At 34.7% G+C, this 21,629-nt stretch overlaps 2 protein-coding genes across 2 annotated transcripts; one reads left to right on the top strand and one right to left on the bottom strand.

The window, feature by feature from the left end:
- Positions 1–11,430: 11,430 nt before the first annotated feature.
- Positions 11,431–12,598, bottom strand: LOC116023026 (dehydration-responsive element-binding protein 3-like). The gene has a single exon (XM_031263968.1). It carries the CDS (start codon positions 12,388–12,390, stop codon positions 11,746–11,748), a length of 645 nt encoding a protein of 214 aa, XP_031119828.1. The 5' UTR covers positions 12,391–12,598; the 3' UTR covers positions 11,431–11,745.
- A 5,913-nt stretch (positions 12,599–18,511) lies between these two features.
- LOC116023062 (dehydration-responsive element-binding protein 3-like) lies at positions 18,512–19,679 on the top strand. Its single transcript, XM_031264019.1, has one exon. It carries the CDS (start codon positions 18,720–18,722, stop codon positions 19,362–19,364), a length of 645 nt encoding a protein of 214 aa, XP_031119879.1. The 5' UTR covers positions 18,512–18,719; the 3' UTR covers positions 19,365–19,679.
- Positions 19,680–21,629: the final 1,950 nt, after the last annotated feature.

The raw sequence follows: 21,629 nt of genomic DNA, 5'->3' as shown, positions 1-21,629 counted from the left end.
GCTTGTATCACAACTTCATAGCGGAGATCATCAAAAAGCTAGTTCTGCTAATGTGAACGACATTATGCACGTAACAGGCTTCGTAACGGAGAGCATCATAAACTCATTTATGCTACTACGAAGGGTGTTATGCTTGTAATAGGCCGAGTAACAAGAAACATCATAATCTCATGTTTGCCATTACAAGGCACGTTACGTACGTAACAAGTCTCGTAACGTAGGCGTATCTGAAGTTATAAAAGGGAAATGTTAGATTTTTAGGGATAGCTTTTTCTACTTTTCTTAGGTTTCTCATTAGAGTACCCTTAGACTATTTTTCCCCATTTTACTTTTCAAGCACCTTTAGATTCAAGTACTTGTTAATTTCCATTTCATACTACAATCAATAGATAGATTTACTTTTAATTGCAGTATTGGATCAAGCGTTGAAGGTTTCAATTTCAAATGGATAAGAATCTCTTCCTTTACATTTCTTGCAATTTGCTTTGTGCTATTTTCTCTTTCATTATGTGTGAGTAGATTCTCTAGGAGAGTGATAGGAATGTAGACTAGGATTTTGTGAATGTGATCCTGAATTGGTTGAGTAGGGGAGATGAAACTTGATTTGGATGATGTTGATCAACATGATTAAGTCCCAATTACACGGTGGCAACCTAATCTAGACTCGAGGGGTTGATCAACCATACTAAGCCTTTGAGAAAAGGGGTGTATGTGTTGAAAAATATATACAACGTCAACTAAGGTTGACAATCTTTTAGGAAACAAGAACAAATAAGGCAGAAAATGAAGTTTGTGCCGTGTTATAATAACACTACCTTAAAAGCATCATTTGACCAGTGATGGTGCTGTTAAGATTTCTAACACGCTTTCAACAAGCAACATAAAAAGAACTAGGTTGAGCTTGCACCAGCTCAAAGCGTAGCTGAACCTGACTATATTATTGCTCAGACAAGAAGCAGATGAAGAGAGGAAGAAAATGTTTGTTGTGTTATTTTTGGACAATGGATGAACAATTGTTTATAATGTTAAAGCTTCAACTTATTCTTTAATGAAGGCCACAACCTATATGCAATTTTAGAGAAGAATAAGCATACCCACACGTACAGAACATGACATGTGGACAAGGAGATAATTGATCATAAAAATTAGGAGCATTTCTCTTTGAATGTTTTTCAACAATACCCCACACATTATAAGAGAAGGCTCGAATGAACAATGTCTAAGCAATACACAAAGTTGATCTTAATGTTTGTGATTGATATCTTGAACTCACATGTGGCATCGAGTAATTTTCTTCCCATGAGTGATATATATCTTGAACTCATTGGTTAGATAAATTTTTAACTCAAATGCACACATCAACTCTTACAGTTGCAGGTTCCCTGAAAGTCATATTCTTTAACTTCTCACAAATCCCTGTCAAATCTATCTCAATATAAACTTTTAACTCTGATAAGTCTATCACCATATACTTTTATGTTTGTCAAGTCTATCCCAATATAGACTTTTAACTCTGTCAAGTACCTACGAGGTACTAAAGCACTCGTTTCAGTGTTTTCCAGTGAATCACTTGGGTTATGTGTATAGCAGCTGAGTTATTTACTACACAAGCAGTATCTTTTCTAGTGTAGTTTATTGAGAACACCATGCTTCTCATATATTTCAACCCAACTGAACCTCCGGATGCTCATGAGTACTCTAGAAAGATAGCCCATTCTCTTTCATAAAAGGTGGTTAACCATTTTCACTCAAGTAGGTGATTTCTTTAAGTCTATCTCAATATAGACTACCCAAATTAAGGTATGAAATCATTAAAAACATTTTATGCTCACCCTCTTAATTAAGCGGTGAACACATTAAGTCTGTCTCAATAGGACCACCCATCTCATAAGTTTAAATTCATTAAGAGCTGTAGCTCAACCTCACTAGTACACCCATTGTAGGAATGACCAATTAGTGTATTACTTTGTGATTCTTTCCATGGCTTCGTTTGACCACACAAGTGGGATCCACCATGAATTCATCACCTCTTAGGCTTTAATTCATTCCATCAATAATTCAACGATTAATCTCATAATTAGCCTTTTCTATTAAAGTTAGTTGATTTTCTCAATCAAACTTACTTACACTTTGACGAGTACTTTATTTACTCACAAATAATTCTCTTGAGATTTTCATGCTTAACATGAAACATTTTCTTTTATCATTATTCTATGTACTGTAAAGAGATATTTATAGGAAAGAAATATAAGGAGTTAATTACCCCCACAATGCAAGACTAACAACTTATTTTCTCAAAAGTACTTGATCTCTTACTCAGATTGGTCTTTGGTGCCCAACATTGACTCCTTAGTAGACTGAGCTATGTACACTTTATAGCAACTCTGCACTTGGTTAATACACACACAATAGTGAAATACAGAGTATATTTCAACCAAATTGGTTACCTCAAACCACTAAGGTTTCCCCTTTATAAATGAATCCTAGATCTTCAAGATTTTAAATCATATGTATAAATGTTCATTGCCAGTAAGCCACAGAGATAATGTTGATTGCATGTTGCTTCATATTGTACAACATAATCATAAGTTTCACATACTTTCCTGAGAAAAATAAATCTCATATTCAAATAGTATATTCAAACTGTCATATATTAATTAGAGAATGATTTATCTACATAAATTTCAACAAGGTGAAATCAACATGTATAATTTCTAACATTTCCAACTTCACAATTTTTCCTCCACTTGAGGAAATTCAAAACTTATATAAAGTATTGGTATAATGCAAGTTATTACAAATTTCAAATTTATTCTCAAAAGAATACATAGTCCCCACTTATTCATAAAATGGTAATTTAAACCAACACTATAATTGCACTTCTTAAGCAATATCTATTGTGCATAGCTTTAATTGTTTAATAACATATGAAAGTCAATCTCATTTCAGGTGAGGATCGAGTAGCACTTCGACTAGCCTACATGTTCAACACCCTACTTCTAAAAAACTCTCAGGTCGAATGGTGAAACTGAGGTTTACTTAAAACCAAATATTCCTAGCAGAGTATTCAAGAATGATGACTCTTCTATGCTACTAACAAGATGCAATTAAAGCCTTTGATATATGATTATTATCTTTATACAATGCAAATAATTTCAATACATGATTCAAATATTTAAAAACCACTTTAAAACCCATGTAACAATAATATATAATTATATATGCATCTCATATTCAATTTTGAATGCACAAATAGCTAGCTCCCACTAATAAATTAATCACGGGTATGATAAATTTATGTTCCTCAATTATCTAACTCATAAACACTTTTAATCTCAAATAGTGAGGAACATCATATATGATTTTTAAAACTCTAAGCCCAAGAAGTGCATGCCTCTTAAATTGTCTTCTATCATTGCAACCCCAACGCAGTCACCACAGAATCACTATTCATTGTCTCCTTGAGCTAAGTATTATAATGCTTTAATGTGAATGTACCTGAAGATAAGATTGTTACCGGAGTATATTTGATAGGTAAGTGTAACAATTTCAGTACAATAGTTTTTCGTGCAAGAAAACAAAAAGACCCCCATTCTACAATAAGCCTACTACTTATATTACAGGTGCAACGACTCTTCTTCTATGAATGTAACGGACTTCATGATGGCGAGCCTTGAATGTCTGGTAATAGAGCCGTTGCTAATAATTCCTCTCCTCAGGTGTAATGAGTGGTTGTTTGACTTTCTGAATCCGCTTGCCTGCTTGTAATTCGGGTTAGTGCTGCTTGTGGTTTCGGGTTGGGTGCTTACCCAATTACCCTGTCACCAGCCCCCACTCCTTAGCTAGCGAGAGTAGCCAAGGTAGCTTGGGAGTAGTAACTTGTACTAGGCATGAATCTTTTAGATAGGATCTTATAAGGAAATCTCAGGATTTTCCTCTTTATTTTTGAAAATATTTCCTAATCTTCACCATAATTCCCCCTGATTTCTTAATTGATTTAATTTTATTTCAAACCCTAGCCAAGGTAGTGGTCGAGGCGGCTTTTGCCTCGCGCGGATGAGGCACGGCCTTGGCTCTGACCTCATGCGGCCGAGGCCATATGTTCTGAATTTATTTTTTTTGAGTGCTTTACGTGCGATTATAGCTAACTTTGGCCGGCCGTAGGCTCGGTCAAAGGTTAGCTCTTCCGTAGGATAGTGAGCGAGGTCAGGCCCCGTACCATCCCTTAGGGGATACCATTTTCGTAACCAAGCCTTAAGTTTGACCAAGAAAATACCATTCCGTCGGGTAGCTAGCGAGATCGGATCTCATGTCGGCCCTAAGGGAATAGAGTGTAGTGTTTTAAAAACCAAGCCATAAGCTTGGCCAAGAAAACACCCTTCTGTCGGATAGCTAGCGAGATAGAATCCTATGCCGGCTCTAGCGGAATAGAGTGTAGTGTTTTCGTAACCAAGCCTTAAGCTTGACCAACAAAACACCTTTCTGTCAGGTAGCTAGCGAGATCGGATCTCATGTCGGCCCTAAGAGAATAGAGTGTAACAAGAGTAGAAAAAATATTTTTTTATTTTTTCAACAAAATTAATTAGGACTGACTGTGACCAATAGTTACATTGAAGGCGAATGCACTTGAGGAGGCGGACGCACTTGAGGAAGCGGACGCATGGATGCGGCGGCGAACGCGTGGATGAGGCGGACGCACTTGAGGAGGCGGACACATGGATGAGGCGGCGGGCGCACGGATGAGGTAGACACACTTGATGAGGCGGACGCATGGATGAGGCGACGCACTTGAGGAAGATGACGCACTAGAGGAGTTGGATGCACTTGTAGAAGCGGACGCATGGATGCGACGGCGGACGCGTGGATGAGGCGGCGGACGCGTGGATGAGGAGGCAGACGCACTTGAGGAAACGTATGCACTGGAGGAGGAGGACGCACTTGTGGAGGCGGACGCATGGAGAAATCGGACGCACTTGAGAAGGTGGACGCATGGAGGCAGACGCACTTGAGGAAGCAGATAAATGGATGAGGCGGATGCATTTGAGGAAGCGGACATATGGATGAGGCGGCAGACTTGAAGAGGTGGATACACTTGAGGAGGAGGACGCACTAGAGGAAGCGGACGCACTGGAGGAGACGGACGCAATTGTGGAGGTGGACGCATGGAGGAGGTGTACGCACTTGAGGAGGTGGACGCATGGAGGCGGACGCACTTGAGGAGGTGGATGCACTTGAGGAAGCGGACGCACTGGAGGAGGCGGACGCATGGGTGAGGCGAACGCACTTGAGGAAGAGGACACGTGGATGAGGCGGACGCACTTGAGGAGGTGGCCTCATGGATGAGGTGGCGGACGCATAGATGAGGCGACAGGTTTTTCCTTTGAAGACCATGGCCTGGACGGGAATGCAGTTTCCATCCACGATTGTTGTTGAGCTGGCTACGAAGATCCCCTTCGCGGTTGTGGTTGCCGTTGCAGTTCAAGTAACGGGAACCATAGTAGCTGCTAGATCTGATCGTGCCATTTCTAGTGACAAGCTAGTTTGTAAAATTTTGCCTAAGATTTTATCTCGACTCTAATGAAAGCACCAATGACAGTAAGAATATTACAAGAGTATATTTGATAGGTAAGTGTAACAGTTTCAGTGCAATAGTTTTGCGTGTAAGTAAACAGAGAGCCCCCCATTCTACAATAGGCCTACTACCTATACTACAGGTGCAACGACTCTTATTCTATGAATGTAAGGACTTCATGATAGCAAGCCTTGAATGTCTGGTAATGGAGCCGTTGGTAATAATTCCTCTACTTAGGTGTAATGGGTGGCTGTTTGACTTCCTATGTCCGCTTGTCAACTTGTAATTCGAGTCAGTGCTGCTTGTGGTTCCGGGTCGGTTGCTTACCCAATTACCCTGTCAGTACCATTCTCAAAAATAGTACTAGTGTCGCTACAGCTATAAATTGTTATAGATACACTACTTTCACTTTTTATATGAAATATAATGCTTTTAACTGTTGTAAAATAGATACAACGTCAACTAATGTTGACAATCTTTTAGGAAACAAAAACAAATAAGGCAGAAAATGAAGTATGTGCCATGTTATAATAACACTACCTTAAAAGTGTTATTTGACTAGTGAAGGTGCAATCAAGATTTTTGGCATGCTTTTGACAGGCAACACAGAAAGAACTACGTTGAGCTTGCACCGGCTCAAGCGTAGCTTAACCTGACTATATTATTGCTCGAACAAGAAACAGATGAAGAGATGAAGAAAATGTTTGTTGTGTTATTTTTGGACAATGGATGAACAACTATTTATAATGTTCAAGATTCAAACTCTTTAATAAAGGTCACAACCTATACGCAATTTTAGGGAAGAATAAGTACACCCACACATACAGAACATGACATGTGGACAAGGAGATAATTGATCCTAAAAATTAGGAGCATTTCTCTTTGAATGTTTTCCAACAGTATGTGATGTCTAGGAAAAGTGTTTGATGAAATGTCCCTTAGTCATTTATGGGGCATGAGAATGTCCTTAAGTACTCTAAGGGTGTGGAATGAGCTCGGGAAATGCTTTCTCGTGGTTAATATGACATCTTTCCCTTATTCACGATTCAATTATGATTCCTTTTCCTAGTTAAAGTTCCTATTTCCCTCTGTCTCTCTTTATTGTTATCTTATCTTTTCCTAATTGCTTTTACTATTACACTCTCCAAACCTCTACTTGGGCTAGATTTCGATTAGAAGGGTTATTACCATGTGTTTGAGAATCAAACTGCTCAACTCCTATCGCTAGTCGTCCTTGAGAACAATATCTAGTGTGAGGATACCATCTCACACAACACTCATCCACAAAAACTACTTCATCACTGGTTCTCTCCCAGACAGTAGTTCATTTATATATATATACTAGTTTTTTCTACGCGCTTTGCGTGAAGACTTGTGCCCAATATTTAAACCCAATTAGTAAATTATTTTGAAATAGATATAATGCATTTTTTTTAGTTGTCGAAGTTTTATAGATATCCGAGTAAAATTTTTGTTGTGTATGTATTTGAAATTAATACAAGAAATTCAAATTCATTGTGATGAATATATTCCACTGTAATTTTAAGGGTACTCAACATTGCATTACAATATTTTTGTCTTTGAAAATGAATAAAATTTGTTTAAATATAGTCCTCTTTTTTTTTTCTTTTGAGAAAAAATATAGTCTTCTTCTAATTAGAGATATATCCCTTATAAATTCATATTCATATATGGATATACATAATACTTGATTTCAACTATCTCAATTCAACAAATTCCACAGATTGATATCCAAAAATCTTGTCTCAATTCAATTGCAAATGCATTATGTTGCTGCTCATTTATAATATTAATATTTTTAAATAATAGTGTGTGTGTGTGTGTGTGTGTATATATATATATATATATATATATATATTAATTAATATTATTGAAGTAAAAATTATAGAAATGATAAATTACTAAATATAACTATGGTAATATTTAATTAAAATCTAAATGAATTTAAACTTACCATTGAAGAATGTAAGAATATATATCTATGTATATGTATATGTATATGTGTGTGTGTGTGTGTGTGTATATATATATATATATATATATATATATATATATATATTAATATTATTGAAGTAAGAATTATAGAAATGATAAATTATTAAATATAACTATGTTATATTTAATTAAAATATAAATGAATTCAAACTTACCATTGAAGAATGTAAGAAAAAATATTGTGTATGCATGTGCATGGTAATTATAATGTGAAAAGATAACAGAAGTTATAACGTTAGGGATATTTCTGTCCAAAAAATTATGTAGTACAACTTTTATAGCATAAGGTATAACAAAAATTAACGGAAAAAACGGACATAAACCAGGGGTATAACCTGGATTGAGACTTATTATGTTTTTAGATTAGATATATATATATATATATATAAGATATATATATATATATATATATATATATAGATGCGCTCACGCTCCTATGCATTATGTTCTTTATGTGAAAAATATGGTAGAATATAAACATAGATCTACCTTGATCCAATGCGCAAGATTAACCCCCTTTCAAAAAAGAGAAAGCCATAACCTTCAATTTCTCTGCGCGATCATTCTCAGTCCATTCTCCTTCAATCTCTCTGCGTAATTATCATTCTCAACCGATTATCCTTCAATCTCTCTCATTCAATTTTGGTGTGAATTCCATCATATTCCAAAATTCAATTCAATGATTTTATGTAGGTAAAAATTGTTTTGTATGGATGAGTCTAATGCATATAGTGTTCATCAGGGATTCTGAGCTAATCAAGGAGGTTTTGAACAATATGCACTGGAAAAAGGAACAATTTGCACTAGAAGAAGGGACAATGTGTACTGAAAGAAGAGACAATGTACACGGAAAGAAAGACTAATTTGAACTGGAAGAAAGAACAATGTGCACTAGAAAGAGGAACAATGTGCACTAGAAGAATGAACAATGAGCACTTGAAAAAATCAACATGGTTGGCGTGGTGGTTCAGCAACTCGTCCCTTAAGCATGAGGTTGGGGGTTCGATTCTTGCCCATGTGAAGAATGTAAACCATTTGGGCTGTCGGTTGGAACAATATGCACTTGGATGGAAGGGCTTGGGCTAACATATATGTAATGCATATCTTCTAATAAACTATAATGATTAATGTTTGGTTCTTAAATTTACCACACAATCGGCTTCCTTTTCCCGTGAGAACCTGCAAACCAAAAATTATTCTAAAGTAGACTGTGTGCATTTTGCTCAGAATCGTCTATATAAATATATAAAAATTATTCTAAAGTAGACTGTGTGCATTTTGTATTGGAATATGAAATTGTTTGTATTTATGTGCAAGTCCTCAGCTTCTCATGAGAGGTATATAAACGTATTTGAGACTTATCACTTTTAAGATTGATATAAAATTCCAAATTAAACAGAAGAAAATAATTTTAGAAGTACAAAGAAGCAAACTGTTTTCCTCTGATTTGGTCATTATATTGTGTGGAAAAGATGCAATGTCATCCAGAATTATTATCTGATATCCGTATAAATATAATTATGATAATCATTAATCATAGTATCCACCTTTTTCAGCGAGCTAGAAGTTGCGGTCGATTTTTATTTTCTTTTGGAAAGAGAAAAAGTTAACCAGTGGTTTTAAAACTTAAAAGGGACAGAAAGTCAGCAACTGTTGGTGATAGCAGCTTTTTAAATTTCTAATTTTTTTTTTTTTAAAAAAAACGAGAATTAATCAGGTTGGGAGATGTTGAAGTACAATGAACTAATCAGCTTCATCTCATTTATTTACAAAAGGTTCCGTGAGTTGATGATCGTACGTTAAATCAAGTGTTTCACCCTAATAAAAGTTACGACTCGTAGTAAATATTTAATATTTAATTTACTAACAACATATATAATTTAGAGAACATGTATTCTATCAATCAATAACGATGTTAACTAAAATATGGTGACATTTTTATAATATTGGAAACCATTTTAATGATGAGAACGTACACTAATAATATTAGGAATAAACCATGAACTCATGATCTTGTGGTAACGAAAATTATATCCCGATCTTCATTGGGGATTTAAACTTCCGATCTCTCTTAAGGGTTTAGAATGCAGTCACTAACGCAAACCAAACTGATTAATGAAACAATTTACTTGATGAAATTATATCATGTACTTTACTAGGTTAAAGATTACAAATTTACAAAGCATAAAGTACATCAACAAATTATTAGGTATAACACTATAAAATTTTTAAATAGATATACTATATATCTCACCATACAGAGGGTCAATTGCACGTTGTAATTCCTAAAATTTGTAGAAATTGATGAAAATATGAAATAGTCTTTCAATTATAAGAGAGAGATAATGTCACATCTAATTATATACATACCAATTAAAGTCAAAATGCTAATTTGGTTATTCTTGACAAAACAATCATTAGTTTCATTTTAAATTTTGTACAAAATTTGATAATTATTGTAAAAAAAAAAAAAAAAAAAAAAAAAAAAATAAACTGACATGAAAACTTAAAATAGGCCAGGTCAAAAACATGTACATGTGATTGTTAACAAAATATGTCATTTAAGGTTATCCGAACGGAAGTTTGAAGGGTCAAGTTCAATTAACATTTTGACATCGAAATATGATGCCGACATCTATACAAGTATATAAAGAAATAAAATTGTACCATCACAATTAAGTATAACTTTTGACCTAATGATAAATACTTTGATCTTAATAACCGTCATAAGAAAATAAAATTGTATATTCGTTATTAGCTATAACTTTTATCACAATAAGCATTTAATCTTAACATCAAATTGTACTTAATTAAATGAAGTGATATTAGTTTATCCATCCAGTAACTAATATAAGAAACTAATTTGATATTTTGTTTTTCTACCTCGAGACCAATATATATATTAGGTATTAGCCAATCCCTAGGAACATAAACTATAAACATTGTAAAAACAGTCAGTGTCACTTATTTCACCCACGTTGTAGTTTGTACCAGGAAATTAAAACAAAAACAATTTTCACTCACTAATGCCTGTCTGCATGACTGCATCAGTTGTTAACCTTCTGTCACCTGCACCCAACACCACTCTAGTAGTGGTAAAAACTATGGTATCCTTTCATCTACTCACCTCCACTTTTGGACCAAAAATCCATACATGAAAAATTTTCAGAAAAATTGTATTTTTCAATTCTAAATTATAGAGTAATTGTAGGTCTCTTTCTTAAATTATTTGACGTTACAAATTTTGTCCCTAATATTTTGTTAGAAAAAGTGACGAAATTTACAATTTCAGTTATAGATTAGGGACGAAAAATTAGTATGACCAAAATGTAGGTGCGAATCCTACAATTACTCTATAACTTGGAGATAAAAGAACAATTTTTATAAATTTTTAATTGAGAAAATTACACTTTCATCCCTAAATTATAGGGTAATTGTAGAATTCGTCCTTAAGTATTGGTCATACTCATTTTTCGTTCTTAAGTTATAATTGACGTTGCACTTTTCGTTCATTTACTAATAAAACATTAGGAATGAAATTTACAATTTTAGTATAACTCAGGAGCGAAAAGTGAGTACGAAAGGACGAAAAGTGAACACCAATAATAACTTAGGGAAGAAAAGTGAGCATGACCAATACTCAAGGACGAATTCTACAATTATTCTATAACTTAGAGAAGAAAAGTGCAATTTTCCATTTTTAATATAAATCAAATTTAGTTTAAATTGTCTAATTTAACTGTAAAACTCGGATATTTTCTTCTATTTTTTATCATTTAATATGATTAAAACGCATTTACACACGCTTTTTAGTATTAATAGGAGAAGAGACGCAGAAGATATTGACACTAAAAAGTTATATATATAGAGAGAGAAAAAGAAATAATGTACACCTCACACTATATACATACACCAAACCATGGGAATGCATTTATGACATTTTTCTCAACCTTTCCTAACACTGTGCAGTTAGAGTGTCATGAAGGAAGAGATGTCATTACACCAACAACGACAAGAGCAGAGAATATTGGGAGGAAATTAGAAATTACGGGATTTTGAAGCCCTTCACACAAAAATTTGAACGGCTAAGATGACGTAAATACACAAAAATAAAAGGGTTGAAAGAGAAAACAAAAACCTCACACAGGGACCAAACGCTAATAATTCCATAACAGAGACTCAAAACTGCTACTATCGTCGTCCGCGCCGCTGCCGAGCCACGACGGCGGCGGGTACAGCCACCCGTCCACCGAGTCAACGTAAACGAACTCGCTCCCCAGCTCGGGCGAGTCGAAACTCGTGCCGAGCCTCGGCAGTTCCACGATTTCGCTCAGCTCCTCCGACGTCGCCGGGTCTATCTCCGAGGAAGACGAGGAGGACGGCGACGGCGACGGGGGGTCGAATTTCTCCATCGCCGCAGCTTTGGCCGCCGCCACTTGGATGTCCCGCGGGGTGAGCGAGGCGGGGCGGGGCAACGCGGCGGCCAGGTCGGGGAAATTGAGCACGGCGGAATTTCCCTTGATGCTCAGAGCCGCGACGTCGTGTGCCCTAGCCGCCATTTCCGGGTTGGGGAAAGTCCCGAGCCAAATGCGCGACTTTTTCCGAGGCTCCCGGATTTCAGAAACCCATTTCCCCCAGTTCCTCATTCGAACTCCCCGGTACACCGGATGCTTGCTGCCACTATCTCGGCTTCTCTTCATCTTCTTCGGTTCCTTATCTGCAGACCCCGAGTCAAGAACCGGCCGAGTTGACCCGAAAATTACTTCTGAGCTTGAACTGCAATCTGGTGGGTCTGAACTCATCTATTTGCACTGTGATTGATGGATCAACAAAATATATATATATATATCATGCACTAGTCCCAGACCTGAGTGTGTATATATATTTATATATGTTGGTGGTAGAATGAATGAATGAATGAGGGAGTTTGAGCTTGAGCTTCCCTAGGAGTCATGCAACACTTATAAGGGGGGGAGAGAATGAGACTATGAGAGATGACACTATGACAGATTGTTGTTGTCGTCTTAAATAATTCTGTACGTGAATCTTGTTTCCATATTTAACTATTTTTTTTACTTGTATGATTTATACTTTTCTATATACTAATATTTAATTAAATACTTTAATAAAATTAAGGGAAAATAATATATTTAACTTGATTGTTCACGTAATTTCTTTTTTTTTTTTTCTTTTTTAACAATAAAGATATTAACATGGATTATCACAGTTGTTAAAAAGTTATTACTCAATTGCTCTAGGTGTGGGATACAATCGCCTCCATAAGAGATTGTGGAATGACACTTAAATTGAGGTCAAATATTTACTCATGTGTTAGCTTTTATGGTGGAATTAAGGTCTTGACTTGTGTGTTGTATCATTGGGTACTATTGTTAAGAGGTTAGAGTGCGGTAGGAAAGGGCCACCTGGAAGACGGTTCAACCATCCAAAGGAAAAAAAGGGTTACCTGGTGTCGAGAAGAGTTCGATGTGTGAGTCATCTAGAGTAAGCCGCCGCGGATGTTGGCTTCTCAAGGGGTGGACAATGATACGATCCTATGTCTTCCACTGTACTCATGAGCTAGTTTTTGAGGTGCAGTTAGGATCTTGACTTAAGTGTCATATCAATGCTTGATTTTAAAATCTACAAGTTTTGGCCTACATTATTAAAAATGCGTCACATTCAATTCTTACGCTATTCTAAATGTGCTATTTAATTAAAAATTAACTTTTATTCATATACCATTTGTTTAATTAAAATAAAAACTATTTTCACATTTCGTCCCATGACTATTCTATTATTTTTACATTTGATCTCCAAGCATTATTTTAAATGTCACGTTTGGTGCACAATTTATTAACTTTGTTTTATGGGGTCATATTTGAACTTTCTAACCAAAACTATAGAAGAAAATAATAAGAATGTTTCACATTTTTATTTTAGAACCATATCACTTTGAACATCTCAACACTTTTGGAGAGTAAACATATGATTCCGAGTTGAAGATCTGATGCAATTTGACTACCTTTTTATTTTATTATTTTTTTACAAGGGATTTGGCCAAAAAGATAAATGCTGCAAAAGAAAAAAAAAAAAAAAGAAACTGAGCACCATAAAACTTAAGTAATGTGGTTATAAATTAAACGAATATTTTTGTGGAAGTAGGAGTGAAAGTGATTCTTAAAATAATATATTAATTAACAAGTAAGAAAGAGTGGGCAGTGGAATAGCAGGGCGGTGAGGTGGATGAGGGACCAAAGAAGAAATGGGTCAATCCTGCAAGACCTATCTTACCTAGGGTAAATAGGAAGACAGGGTCCCATTCATTCTTACTCAGCCCTCATTTCATTGTCTGCATCCACGGTGCATGTGTTTCTGGTTTCACTCTGTTTTATCCTCCTTATCTTCACCGCTACCTACTCTGCAACCCTAACCCTAACGCGGGCGTTTGATTTAGAGTAGGGAAATTAAGGAGAAAATAAATTGGCTAATAATTTTGTGTTCTCATCTACGGTTATGGAGTGACTCTTCCAAATAAAAAGTCATGCATTTGAACTCCAATCAGGATAATATTTTATAACAGAGTTAGTAATAAGACAGATGGAAAAGTGTCTTTGTCTCCTTTTTCATGTCTTTTGCATGGCTAAATTTCAATTCATAAGGTGGAGACTTTGAATTTTGATTCATTGAATTGAAAAATTTGTAATTCCATTCAATTGCAATACTCTCAAACCAAACAATGTAATTTTCCAATTTATAAAATTATATTACTAAAGAATTTCAATTCATGCCAACCAAACACCTCATCAAAGTGTGCCGCATGAAATTACAATAAGTGCATTTGATGATATGTAAAGTTCACTCAAGTGCGTTACTCGGAATCATTGTTGAGTATACTCAAAATTTAAGATAATTATTAAATTATTATCATTTTTTTTCTTATTACTTTAGAATCGTTGATTTTCCTAGATTAACGACTAGGATGACTTCTCATTTTCTCCTAAGCATCGGTTGTCACTTGAGTGTGTCTGTATATATACATAAATAAACATAATAACTCTCAATCAAAGTTATATCTCTAATCTATGTCATTGTTTTTAGTGCTAACCATTTTGTACATTTTGTTTTTAGAGTTGTACTATATAATTTTTTTGGATAAAAATATCCTTACCGTTATAACTTCCATTATCTTTTCCATTAAGTTTACCAAGCACATGCCAGTCGTTATACCGTGGACCATGGATCATGGCTGATACTGCAGTTGTGTTGAACAGATACTGTAGTTGTGTTGAAAGGGAACTGCAGTTGCGCGGAACAGAGACCGTGTCATCCGTCTGGAACTGCAATTGTGTTGAACTGATACTGCAATTGTGTTGAACTGATACTGCAGTTGTGTTGAACGGATACTGCAGTTGTGTTGAAAGGATACTGCAGTTGTGTTGAACGGATGAACGGTCTTTGTTCCGCGCAACTGCAGTTTCCTTTCAACACAACTGTAGTATCTTTTTCAACACAACTGCACTATCCGTTCAACACAACTGCAGTATCAGCCATGATCATGGTCCACAATATAATTTGCGTGCACATGCATCCACCATATTTTTTTCTTATATTCTTTAATGATAATAATATTTGTAGATATTATATAATAGATTAATATAATAAATAATTTATTTTAATTTAGATTTTAATTAGTAAGAATTTGTTAATTATTTTTTAAAATATAAATATTGGACAATATATTTTTGCGCGTCGCGCATAAAAAAGACTAGTATATTATATAAGTATAAAATAAATTATACATAAACAATTTGTAATGATTTTGACAAGTTAGTAGAATTTAAAATATTTTTTAAAATAATATGCGATTATGAGAAAATTTTATTGAATAGTAATCTCAAAAGCGAACAAAAATGTACTTCTCACCTTAAAAAGGAACGAAATATCAATTTGATCATTATGTTTTTAATCCAAAATAAATTTTGTATTTTTTTTTATTGCTTCCTTTTTAAGGTGAGAAGTACATTTTTGTTCGCTTTTGAGATTACTATTCAATAAAATTTTCTCATAATCGCATATTATTTTAAAAAATATTTTAAATTCTACTAACTTGTCAAAATCATTACAAATTGTTTATGTATAATTTATTTTATACTTATATAATATACTAGTCTTTTTTATGCGCGACGCGCAAAAATATATTGTCCAATATTTATATTTTAAAAAATAATTAACAAATTCTTACTAATTAAAATCTAAATTAAAATAAATTATTTATTATATTAATCTATTATATAATATCTACAAATATTATTATCATTAAAGAATATAAGAAAAAAATATGGTGGATGCATGTGCACGCAAATTATATTGTGGACCATGATCATGGCTGATACTGCAGTTGTGTTGAACGGATAGTGCAGTTGTGTTGAAAAAGATACTACAGTTGTGTTGAAAGGAAACTGCAGTTGCGCGGAACAAAGACCGTTCATCCGTTCAACACAACTGCAGTATCCTTTCAACACAACTGCAGTATCCGTTCAACACAACTGCAGTATCAGTTCAACACAATTGCAGTATCAGTTCAACACAATTGCAGTTCCAGACGGATGACACGGTCTCTGTTCCGCGCAACTGCAGTTCCCTTTCAACACAACTACAGTATCTGTTCAACACAACTGCAGTATCAGCCATGATCCATGGTCCACGGTATAACGACTGGCATGTGCTTGGTAAACTTAATGGAAAAGATAATGGAAGTTATAACGGTAAGGATATTTTTATCCAAAAAAATTATATAGTACAACTCTAAAAACAAAATGTACAAAATGGTTAGCACTAAAAACAATGACATAGATTAGAGATATAACTTTGATTGAGAGTTATTATGTTTATTTATGTATATATACAGACACACTCAAGTGACAACCGATGCTTAGGAGAAAATGAGAAGTCATCCTAGTCGTTAATCTAGGAAAATCAACGATTCTAAAGTAATAAGAAAAAAAATGATAATAATTTAATAATTATCTTAAATTTTGAGTATACTCAACAATGATTCCGAGTAACGCACTTGAGTGAACTTTACATATCATCAAATGCACTTATTGTAATTTCATGCGGCACACTTTGATGAGGTGTTTGGTTGGCATGAATTGAAATTCTTTAGTAATATAATTTTATAAATTGGAAAATTACATTGTTTGGTTTGAGAGTATTGCAATTGAATGGAATTACAAATTTTTCAATTCAATGAATCAAAATTCAAAGTCTCCACCTTATGAATTGAAATTTAGCCATGCAAAAGACATGAAAAAGGAGACAAAGACACTTTTCCATCTGTCTTATTACTAACTCTGTTATAAAATATTATCCTGATTGGAGTTCAAATGCATGACTTTTTATTTGGAAGAGTCACTCCATAACCGTAGATGAGAACACAAAATTATTAGCCAATTTATTTTCTCCTTAATTTCCCTACTCTAAATCAAACGCCCGCGTTAGGGTTAGGGTTGCAGAGTAGGTAGCGGTGAAGATAAGGAGGATAAAACAGAGTGAAACCAGAAACACATGCACCGTGGATGCAGACAATGAAATGAGGGCTGAGTAAGAATGAATGGGACCCTGTCTTCCTATTTACCCTAGGTAAGATAGGTCTTGCAGGATTGACCCATTTCTTCTTTGGTCCCTCATCCACCTCACCGCCCTGCTATTCCACTGCCCACTCTTTCTTACTTGTTAATTAATATATTATTTTAAGAATCACTTTCACTCCTACTTCCACAAAAATATTCGTTTAATTTATAACCACATTACTTAAGTTTTATGGTGCTCAGTTTCTTTTTTTTTTTTTTTCTTTTGCAGCATTTATCTTTTTGGCCAAATCCCTTGTAAAAAAATAATAAAATAAAAAGGTAGTCAAATTGCATCAGATCTTCAACTCGGAATCATATGTTTACTCTCCAAAAGTGTTGAGATGTTCAAAGTGATATGGTTCTAAAATAAAAATGTGAAACATTCTTATTATTTTCTTCTATAGTTTTGGTTAGAAAGTTCAAATATGACCCCATAAAACAAAGTTAATAAATTGTGCACCAAACGTGACATTTAAAATAATGCTTGGAGATCAAATGTAAAAATAATAGAATAGTCATGGGACGAAATGTGAAAATAGTTTTTATTTTAATTAAACAAATGGTATATGAATAAAAGTTAATTTTTAATTAAATAGCACATTTAGAATAGCGTAAGAATTGAATGTGACGCATTTTTAATAATGTAGGCCAAAACTTGTAGATTTTAAAATCAAGCATTGATATGACACTTAAGTCAAGATCCTAACTGCACCTCAAAAACTAGCTCATGAGTACAGTGGAAGACATAGGATCGTATCATTGTCCACCCCTTGAGAAGCCAACATCCGCGGCGGCTTACTCTAGATGACTCACACATCGAACTCTTCTCGACACCAGGTAACCCTTTTTTTCCTTTGGATGGTTGAACCGTCTTCCAGGTGGCCCTTTCCTACCGCACTCTAACCTCTTAACAATAGTACCCAATGATACAACACACAAGTCAAGACCTTAATTCCACCATAAAAGCTAACACATGAGTAAATATTTGACCTCAATTTAAGTGTCATTCCACAATCTCTTATGGAGGCGATTGTATCCCACACCTAGAGCAATTGAGTAATAACTTTTTAACAACTGTGATAATCCATGTTAATATCTTTATTGTTAAAAAAGAAAAAAAAAAAAAGAAATTACGTGAACAATCAAGTTAAATATATTATTTTCCCTTAATTTTATTAAAGTATTTAATTAAATATTAGTATATAGAAAAGTATAAATCATACAAGTAAAAAAAATAGTTAAATATGGAAACAAGATTCACGTACAGAATTATTTAAGACGACAACAACAATCTGTCATAGTGTCATCTCTCATAGTCTCATTCTCTCCCCCCCTTATAAGTGTTGCATGACTCCTAGGGAAGCTCAAGCTCAAACTCCCTCATTCATTCATTCATTCTACCACCAACATATATAAATATATATACACACTCAGGTCTGGGACTAGTGCATGATATATATATATATATTTTGTTGATCCATCAATCACAGTGCAAATAGATGAGTTCAGACCCACCAGATTGCAGTTCAAGCTCAGAAGTAATTTTCGGGTCAACTCGGCCGGTTCTTGACTCGGGGTCTGCAGATAAGGAACCGAAGAAGATGAAGAGAAGCCGAGATAGTGGCAGCAAGCATCCGGTGTACCGGGGAGTTCGAATGAGGAACTGGGGGAAATGGGTTTCTGAAATCCGGGAGCCTCGGAAAAAGTCGCGCATTTGGCTCGGGACTTTCCCCAACCCGGAAATGGCGGCTAGGGCACACGACGTCGCGGCTCTGAGCATCAAGGGAAATTCCGCCGTGCTCAATTTCCCCGACCTGGCCGCCGCGTTGCCCCGCCCCGCCTCGCTCACCCCGCGGGACATCCAAGTGGCGGCGGCCAAAGCTGCGGCGATGGAGAAATTCGACCCCCCGTCGCCGTCGCCGTCCTCCTCGTCTTCCTCGGAGATAGACCCGGCGACGTCGGAGGAGCTGAGCGAAATCGTGGAACTGCCGAGGCTCGGCACGAGTTTCGACTCGCCCGAGCTGGGGAGCGAGTTCGTTTACGTTGACTCGGTGGACGGGTGGCTGTACCCGCCGCCGTCGTGGCTCGGCAGCGGCGCGGACGACGATAGTAGCAGTTTTGAGTCTCTGTTATGGAATTATTAGCGTTTGGTCCCTGTGTGAGGTTTTTGTTTTCTCTTTCAACCCTTTTATTTTTGTGTATTTACGTCATCTTAGCCGTTCAAATTTTTGTGTGAAGGGCTTCAAAATCCCGTAATTTCTAATTTCCTCCCAATATTCTCTGCTCTTGTCGTTGTTGGTGTAATGACATCTCTTCCTTCATGACACTCTAACTGCACAGTGTTAGGAAAGGTTGAGAAAAATGTCATAAATGCATTCCCATGGTTTGGTGTATGTATATAGTGTGAGGTGTACATTATTTCTTTTTCTCTCTCTATATATATAACTTTTTAGTGTCAATATCTTCTGCGTCTCTTCTCCTATTAATACTAAAAAGCGTGTGTAAATGCGTTTTAATCATATTAAATGATAAAAAATAGAAGAAAATATCCGAGTTTTACAGTTAAATTAGACAATTTAAACTAAATTTGATTTATATTAAAAATGGAAAATTGCACTTTTCTTCTCTAAGTTATAGAATAATTGTAGAATTCGTCCTTGAGTATTGGTCATGCTCACTTTTCTTCCCTAAGTTATTATTGGTGTTCACTTTTCGTCCTTTCGTACTCACTTTTCGCTCCTGAGTTATACTAAAATTGTAAATTTCATTCCTAATGTTTTATTAGTAAATGAACGAAAAGTGCAACGTCAATTATAACTTAAGAACGAAAAATGAGTATGACCAATACTTAAGGACGAATTCTACAATTACCCTATAATTTAGGGATGAAAGTGTAATTTTCTCAATTAAAAATTTATAAAAATTGTTCTTTTATCTCCAAGTTATAGAGTAATTGTAGGATTCGCACCTACATTTTGGTCATACTAATTTTTCGTCCCTAATCTATAACTGAAATTGTAAATTTCGTCACTTTTTCTAACAAAATATTAGGGACAAAATTTGTAACGTCAAATAATTTAAGAAAGAGACCTACAATTACTCTATAATTTAGAATTGAAAAATACAATTTTTCTGAAAATTTTTCATGTATGGATTTTTGGTCCAAAAGTGGAGGTGAGTAGATGAAAGGATACCATAGTTTTTACCACTACTAGAGTGGTGTTGGGTGCAGGTGACAGAAGGTTAACAACTGATGCAGTCATGCAGACAGGCATTAGTGAGTGAAAATTGTTTTTGTTTTAATTTCCTGGTACAAACTACAACGTGGGTGAAATAAGTGACACTGACTGTTTTTACAATGTTTATAGTTTATGTTCCTAGGGATTGGCTAATACCTAATATATATATTGGTCTCGAGGTAGAAAAACAAAATATCAAATTAGTTTCTTATATTAGTTACTGGATGGATAAACTAATATCACTTCATTTAATTAAGTACAATTTGATGTTAAGATTAAATGCTTATTGTGATAAAAGTTATAGCTAATAACGAATATACAATTTTATTTTCTTATGACGGTTATTAAGATCAAAGTATTTATCATTAGGTCAAAAGTTATACTTAATTGTGATGGTACAATTTTATTTCTTTATATACTTGTATAGATGTCGGCATCATATTTCGATGTCAAAATGTTAATTGAACTTGACCCTTCAAACTTCCGTTCGGATAACCTTAAATGACATATTTTGTTAACAATCACATGTACATGTTTTTGACCTGGCCTATTTTAAGTTTTCATGTCAGTTTACTTTTCTTTTTTTTTTTTTTTTTTTTTTTACAATAATTATCAAATTTTGTACAAAATTTAAAATGAAACTAATGATTGTTTTGTCAAGAATAACCAAATTAGCATTTTGACTTTAATTGGTATGTATATAATTAGATGTGACATTATCTCTCTCTTATAATTGAAAGACTATTTCATATTTTCATCAATTTCTACAAATTTTAGGAATTACAACGTGCAATTGACCCTCTGTATGGTGAGATATATAGTATATCTATTTAAAAATTTTATAGTGTTATACCTAATAATTTGTTGATGTACTTTATGCTTTGTAAATTTGTAATCTTTAACCTAGTAAAGTACATGATATAATTTCATCAAGTAAATTGTTTCATTAATCAGTTTGGTTTGCGTTAGTGACTGCATTCTAAACCCTTAAGAGAGATCGGAAGTTTAAATCCCCAATGAAGATCGGGATATAATTTTCGTTACCACAAGATCATGAGTTCATGGTTTATTCCTAATATTATTAGTGTACGTTCTCATCATTAAAATGGTTTCCAATATTATAAAAATGTCACCATATTTTAGTTAACATCGTTATTGATTGATAGAATA

Source organism: Ipomoea triloba, chromosome 6 (assembly GCF_003576645.1).
Source record: "Ipomoea triloba cultivar NCNSP0323 chromosome 6, ASM357664v1".
Taxonomy (NCBI): domain Eukaryota; kingdom Viridiplantae; phylum Streptophyta; class Magnoliopsida; order Solanales; family Convolvulaceae; genus Ipomoea; species Ipomoea triloba.
The sequence above is the reverse complement of the archived record's forward strand: the minus strand, read 5'-3'. Positions and strand labels throughout refer to the sequence as shown.

Excerpts from the sequence above, each read along its gene's own strand:
- LOC116023026 (XM_031263968.1), bottom strand. The coding sequence starts at position 12,390 with ATGAGTTCAGACCCACCAGATTGCAGTTCAAGCTCAGAAGTAATTTTC.
- LOC116023062 (XM_031264019.1), top strand. The coding sequence starts at position 18,720 with ATGAGTTCAGACCCACCAGATTGCAGTTCAAGCTCAGAAGTAATTTTC.